This window comes from Leopardus geoffroyi, chromosome A1, assembly GCF_018350155.1.
Source record: "Leopardus geoffroyi isolate Oge1 chromosome A1, O.geoffroyi_Oge1_pat1.0, whole genome shotgun sequence".
NCBI classification, from domain to species: domain Eukaryota; kingdom Metazoa; phylum Chordata; class Mammalia; order Carnivora; family Felidae; genus Leopardus; species Leopardus geoffroyi.
Genome location: NC_059326.1, coordinates 53,536,876 through 53,544,781, shown reverse-complemented (window position 1 = coordinate 53,544,781; position 7,906 = coordinate 53,536,876). Strand labels below are relative to the sequence as shown.

Genomic DNA, 7,906 nt, shown 5'->3' with positions numbered 1-7,906 from the left:
CACAAGGAGTGGGAAAGTAATGAGGTGACTCATTTTGCAAGTGTGAGAGACAGGAAAGCCACCTGTAAGTTTCTGTAAACCAGGAGTGTATGACGTTCGCCTGCCATAACCTCAACTGCTAAAACAGTAATACTCTAACTACTGAATTTTTTTACGGTTTTCATGAAAATCAAGTGGGTTTTTAAAAGCTGGTAGCTCAATCTCTCAAAACCAAAATCAAAGAATGAAAGCTAAGCTGAAAACTTCAAGAAAGAAAAGTTAACGCAAACATGTGGAGTTCAAAATAAACATTTTTAAAAACTTTTATGAAGTATGGAATGAGCTTTTTGGTTTCTTTTTTTCTAAGTAACTTGAAGTTTTTTGCACTTTAGGTCTTATGTCCCAAATGAAAATACAAGCCCATAACACAGGCAGGTCTGGCCCGTGGTTACCACTGATATTTTGCAAAGTAGCGATGAACATAAATTATTTCCATAAAGCTGGTTTTTTGCATTTATTAAAATTAAACTACAATCACCTCCCAACAAATTACTGTGACAAGTTAAATGTTGTTCCCCACTCTAACCTAATTCCATGCCAGGTGTTTTCATCTTAAATGACGTCTACCATATAACCATTCTGTGAGGCCAAGGTGGCAATAATATGTTGTCAGTCTTAAACTGATTTTCAAAAGGATGCACAGGTTCACATTTCCACATCTATAGAACTTTATTAACAAGTAAAACACATGTCAGCATGTTTTATATATGGGCAAGGATATTCTTACAATAATTGGCACATCATCATCTAACAGTTGAACTTTATCCTGAATGAGATTTTTTAAAAGAATACACTAACATTTCATATGTCGGAGGAATTATATAACTAATAAACAATTAACATAACATTTAACAGCAGTCTTAAAATATAAAAGCTCATTGTTTACTCTTTACTATAAGCTGGAGTCATTCCAATACAATTTCTATTTAAAAAGAAAAAAGAAAGAAAAAAAAAAAAAAAGATACTGTGCGTATTCTACAGGCCAGACAAATGCACTGGCTAGGAAAGGCTGTGACAACAATTAACTCCTTCTCCCAAAGGGCAGTGGGCTTAGGCAGTCACTTCTCAGTGAAAGGTACAGCTATATAGACACTGTGTTCATATAACTTATTCTCCTTTTTAGGACACTTTTCAGAGAAGAGGCACTATTTAAGCTGAGAAAACAAATAATCACGACTGTTTCTGAGCAAGCTCAGGACATGTCACTCCAGTTAAATACAGTATCACATTCACCACTGTTATGTTTGTGCTTTGGGGGACATTTGAAAGGACCAGTTGAAAAAGAAATGTTAAATTAAGAAACCCTAATTTTTTTTTTCTCCAATTGGACTTTTTGGATTTCACTTTTCCTGTGACGAAAGGTTTTGCTGGGAATTAGTGATTACTGTCCTAACAGGTTAAAATTTATGAAAAACCTCAAAGGCAAGGGAGGTATCTCATGGTCTCAAAAGGCTAGACATTAGTATTTTTTTTCTCTGTTAAACGGAGATTTTTATTTTAACTGAGTATAAGATCTTCTAATTTCAAATTTCTAATTCGATCCTGAACACACTGTACAGAAAAATGTATTTTTACCTTAAATTCAGTTGATTTCATAAATACATAAAAATGGATTATCCTGGCCATAACTAGCTTACTCAAATATAATCAATATAATTTAATAAATATTCACATTAACTTCCAAGCCCCGATTCATATTCACTCAAAACTTATTTAGACATCCTAACAAAGATTCCAATTTGTGAACTTCAGGACAGAGTGCAAAGGTGGTTCAGAATCCCCCAAGCACAACAGCAGCTGCTCTACCCCAGCTCACAGCAAATGAAGGGAAGTGTGCAGGATTTCACAGATCCAGAAGAGAATGTTAAGTTTTTAAAACTAATATTCTGATGCCCCTGACTAATGAGATTTAAGGCTACCATTGAATTGTACCACTTAGAAAGCATCCGGCAACATGCACACTTGAACCTTATAGATTTGAAAGGGGGAAAAAAAAATCCAAACAGAAAATGAAGTTTTTGATGTTGGACCAAAAGTGACACATCCATAATCAGAAACCAAGTATAAATACCACAAGAACTAAAATACTACATTTTAATAAAGTGATGTGATAGGTGATCTAGTAATCTAAAATTACCACGTATGAAAGCTTAATTTCATTTAAAAATTACCACAAAAAAACAAGTACAGGTGTACAGGAACTTAATATGAGATAAAGAAGAGATCTAGTATTAGATCATATTTCTTATAAGTACATTCTAACATTAATTTCCAAATCAGGCAACTAAATTAAATATTGTTTTCTTTACCCCATGCTACTGTTTGACCTCAAGGGGGTAACACAGGTACCTCAATCAACAATAAGAAATTCCATGCAGGGAGAATGAATGAGGAAAAACAATAGGCTCAATTAGCAAAACAAAACTGCATGTTTTATTTATCAAAGACAATGAAATAAATCAGAAAATACAGAGAAATACAAAAGAAGTTATAAAGTATAACTTATTTTTTCAGAAATGGAAAAATGTCCCTGAATACTTTTAGATGTATTTTTTAGTAGTCAGCGTCAAATAATAAACGAGCAACCAATTTTATATGTTCTATATATCCGTATTAAATGATTTTTAAGTTGAAAAGAGGATATAATTTCCATCATTTTTAATGTTGGCATTCAAAAGCAAAAATATAACTAAAAAGAAAACAGATGAGACATAAAATGATTTGCAAAATGGCAGTAGCTTATGAATGTAGATTCCAGTTGTAATAATGGCCAGACACACATATTCTTGCAACACACACACACACACACACCACACTCCCATATTCCACACGTTTCCATAACTTGAAGACAGATTATTCTGCATATCTCAATTCAAGATAGGATTTTTATAGGTTAATCCTATAATCAAAGCAAGAAGCTACTAGTACAAGTTCTGATTTGCTTCATTTAACAAACTAAACCTCTAAAGAAAAAATTATTACAATCATAATTGAAAGATACTTTTATTGGCTTTTTAAAAGACAAATGCAAATGAGAGTATCTTATTCAGAAAATTAACTTTCAAAAACGTCTTAAATGAAATAAATAGAACATCTAATACAATCTCTTCCTCCAAGAATCTCTAAGATGGCAATGCTAAAAACCAAGCTTCTCAATTAAGAGTCCCTAAAACTGGCATGTCCCTTAAAAAGAAAAAAAACAGGAAGATTTTTTTTTTATAAAGGACATGTGGAATACCCACATTTGCTTAAAATTTGTCCTAAAACAAACTATCTTTAACACCCAAATTTTCTCTATATATTAAGTTCACTTAATTTTAAATTAAAAGATATCCAGACAGTTTCTAAAATAATGCAGAAAGTAATTTATGCATGGTTATTTACAGAAAGAATATGCTAAATAATAATGTAAATATCATGTTCACAAATCTGACAAAGCTTTTCTATAATCAGCACTGCAGGTTTCAAAAACCTATATATAACAAAGGATGTTCCATGTGTAGAGTTACTAGATGAATCTAGAAGCCAGAAACTATAAAGCATTTGACATGGTTAATAATTTCATTTTATTATACTAAATGTCAGGTCAAAAGTCAATGGCATTTACATGCTGGAAGACTGTTTTTTACTCAGCTCTTTCAATTATACCAAATACCGATTGACCAAATATGACTGGACTTTACTGATACAACTTTACGGTCTCTTTCAAGTATACGCAAATCTTTTAAATGGGCACATATGCAAATGTGCAAAACGAATGAAATATAAATATTTAAGAGAATGAACAGAATTGGCCTTTAAGCATAAACCACCCTGCCATTCAATCTTGAAGATCTATCTTTTCTTCACTAATTTGTCTTCTGCTTTTAGTAGTCTTCTATTCTATTAAAGTTGTAGGTTTACAGATGATCTGGAAATTTCACATTGATATAAGAAAAGAATGTCTGGTCGATGTAGTCTAGGGACAAAGAAAGAATTAGTCTTAAAGTATATTAAAATGCAAATATCCAAATGATAGTACAAAAACCCATTTTATAGCAGTAGTACATCAAGTATATAATGCTCTTTTGGTAAAGATGACATAAAACAGCATATATCAGAATATATTCGAACATTTAAGCTTCTATAGAAAACCATCTAGAAAATATGTATATTATAGACTCTTGAAAATGCAAACAAGATAATCACAGTACACTCAATGTTATTTCTTGCAAAGACATTTTAGTGGCTAAAGAGAAAATTGACCTCTTCTAGGTAGAGGTAAAAGAACATTCTTTAAAAATGCTGGTTTATTTTTGAGAGAGAAAGGGAGAGCGCGCGTACGCACAAGCGGGAGAGGGGCAGAAAGAGGAGGAGACACAGAATCTGAAGCAGGCTCCAGGCTCCAAGCTGTCAGCACAGAGCCCGATGCAGGACTTGAACCCACGAACTGTGAGATCATGACCTGAGCCTAAGTCAGACACTTAACCAACTGAGCCACCCAGGCGCCCCGAGGTAAAAGAACATTTAAAAGTATACTTTAATATTATCCAGAAATACAACTACATTCACTCTACTCTTCAGCAGAAATAAATAAATTATATTAGATAATGTAAAACTCATGTTATAAAGTTTAAGCCCTCAAATAAAAAAACCATACAATTTATTTATAAAAAGGATATTTAGTTATAGTAACTTTGGAACGTTTTGTACTTGTAGACAGATACAGAAGTTAAGTGTTTTAGCAGACATTTTGCTTATGGAGTTCAAATACTTTAAAAGTTCAAATAAATTATAGACATGAAGTATATGGTGCTTGTTTCAAAAATAGTATAGAGAGAAAAGATATTTGTAAGCCATATATTCAATAAGGAGTTAATATCCAAAATAAAGAACTCGTATAACTTAATAACTGAAAAACCAAACAATCCAATCAAAAAATGAACAGAGGATCTGAATAGACATTTTTCCAAAGACATACAGATGGCCATCAAGCACACGAAAAAGATGCCCGACATCACTATACATCAGGGAAACGCATATGAAAATCACAATGAGATTATCACCTCACGCCTGTCAGCATGGCTATAATCAAAAAGGTAAGAAACAAGTGTTAACAAGGACATGAAGAAAAGAGAAACCTTGTGAACCGTTGGTGGGAAAGCAAATTAAGGCAACCATGCTGGAAAACAGCATGGAGCTTCTTCAAAAAATTAAAAGTAGAACTACCCTATGATCCAGCAATTCCACTTCTGGCTATCTGTGTGAAGAAAATGAAAAGAGTAATTCAAAAAGATATATGGACCCCTCTGTTAACTGTAGCATTATTTACAATAGCCTAGATATGGAAACTAAGTGCCCATCAATAGATGAATGGATAAAGAAGATGTGTGTGTGTGTGTGTGTGTGTGTGTAATACTACTCAGCCACAAAAAAGATACTGCCATTTGTGACAACATGGATGGACCTTGAGGGTATTATGCTAAGTGAAATAAGTCAAAGAAAGACAAATGCTGCATGATTTCACTTATAAATGCAACCAAAAAACAATCAAACAAACAAACACAATAAAACAACATCCAGACTCATAGATACTGAGAACAGAGTGATGGCTATCAAAGGGGAAGGAGTTTTGGAGTGAGGGGGGCAAAATGAGTGAAGCGGATCAAGAGGTACAAACTTCCAGTTACAAAACAAGTAAGTCATGGGGAAGTAATTTACAGCATGGGGAATACAGTCAATAATACTGTATTAACTTTGTATGGTGGCAGATGATAACTAGACTTACTGTGATGACCAGTTCACAAAATATACAAATGTCAAATCACTGTATTATACACATGAAACTAATACAATATTGTATGTTACCTGTATTTCAATAAAAAAGAATCTATTATAGAAAATAGAGATACAAGGTCCCTTCAGGTGAAGATACTACTGGTTGCACACAGCCTCCAGAAACTCACTGGATAAGTAGTAAGAAATCCCTGCTCGTTTCTTTATTCCCGTTAATTCAAGTTGAAGCCTCATTATTAGTATAAACTGACACACTTCAAGTAAACAATATCAGAGCTCCTATTTTCTTCACACAACTTTTACTCTCCGATCTAGTTTGTTAAGATCAGTGCACAGAAAATTACTTTTCAATCACAAATTTGTTTCTTGTTTTCTTCAACACATGTGTGACTTTCACATTGTTTTATACAAAGTGCCCATCCCTTCTGTGTAAGTGCCTTGTCCTATTTTTTCGACCTTTTAAATTTTGTGCTAATGGTTACATCCTGTGGTTAATCTTTAAAAAAGAAGTGTAAAAAGTCTGACTTAAAGTTTGCTTATTCATTATATATTTAAAAAATTAAAATTTCCAAAGAAATTCAATTTTTAAAATCTATTTTAAAAAGTTCACAACTTATTAAATTTTCATTAGTTGATTAACAGTATATCAATATATTAAATATGCTAAATTTAAGCAAACAATATGAGTGCACATTATATGCATCTGGTGAATATGAATACATGAAGGGAACAGTTAATATGTTAAGATTTCTTACCTCTATAATAAGAAGAAATACCTTGTTCTATGAGCAGCTGCCATACTTTCAGACATGTTTCTGACTTTTAGATAATTAACAAATCCTCGGAAGAAAAGAAGCAGGCCTGAGAGGTTAAAATCACAGATATATTATGTTCTTATACAGAGGGGGTACCACAAATTTAAAATAGACAATTATAAACAAGATCCTCTCGGCTTAAAGAATTTAATCTGTAAAATTCCATTCATTCCATAACCTATTTTACATTATAATATATGATAATTCCATCTTAGAAAAATTTAATAAAAGTTTACTGCCTCCCAAAAATTCTTTCAATTTGTTAAGTCCAGATGTATCTAAATTAAAGTAAAGCAAATCCAGCCATGAAAATCCAGAATTATAAAAAATATATACATTTATTCCATTTCTTTAAATAGAAAAGCTACCTAATGCATTTAATGTGATTCAACTCACAGAAATCCCATTTTTATATGAAACTTTTTTTTTTGTTTTTAAAGAAATTTCTGGGTTTTTAAGTTTATTTATTTATTTTGAGAGAGAGCAAGCAAGAGAGAGGGAGAGAGAGAGAGAATCCCAAAAAGGTTGTCATGGTCAGTACGGAGCCTGATGATACGGGGCTTGAATTCAAGATACACGATGAGATCACGACCTAGCTGAAGTCAGATTGACTGACTGAGCCACTCAGGCACCCCTATATAAAACTTTTCAATTAATACAACTACTAAGCAAACTTAAGACATATTTGCTAATATAAAGTATTCAAGAAGGAATATATGCATGTAATTTGCTAACAACTGTGGGATAAAACCACGAAGCCTGTCCAGCAATATCAAGTGCCTGTCATCTGTGAAATCTGTATTTGAAGACATGTGTGTTACATAAATAATTTTAATTATTACTTCTTATTTTCAAGTAATAATAAGACTAATTTATAATACAAATTTACATAAGAAGAATCAGGAAAGACTTATGAAGCAACTACTCTAGTGATTTCTTAAATGATTTGGGATAGATCTTACTATATCTGTTTAGTATTCTCTGTAATAGGAATTTTAAATAACAGCCATTTGCTAACAGGTCTCCTTAGTAATTGAAGGAGAGCAAGCATTGCCTGTGAAATGCTTCAAAGTTTCAGATGAAAAATATTAGTTAACCACAAAAAGCATTAGCATTATTAGTAAATTCTCTGATATACTTATTACGCATAGAATTCTAAGGGAAACATTTACTAACTTCAGTAAATATTTAACTAGTAATGGGAAGGGATGCAAAACAAAAACCGAAGATATATATACATATAGCAAATATATACAAATGCAAAGTCCCAAACTAAA

At 32.3% G+C, this 7,906-nt stretch overlaps 1 protein-coding gene across 1 annotated transcript in view; it reads right to left on the bottom strand.

Moving 5' to 3' along the window:
* Positions 1 to 683: 683 nt before the first annotated feature.
* Positions 684 to 7,906, bottom strand: part of NDFIP2 (Nedd4 family interacting protein 2) — a 63,363-nt gene continuing 56,140 nt past the window's right edge. Inside the window, exons 8-9 of the mRNA XM_045500098.1 lie at positions 6,570 to 6,675; positions 684 to 3,997 (exon numbers count right to left, since the gene is read on the bottom strand). Coding sequence (XP_045356054.1) covers positions 6,572 to 6,675 — 104 coding nt within the window. The 3' untranslated portion in view covers positions 684 to 3,997; positions 6,570 to 6,571. The remainder of the gene's footprint in view (positions 3,998 to 6,569; positions 6,676 to 7,906) is intronic.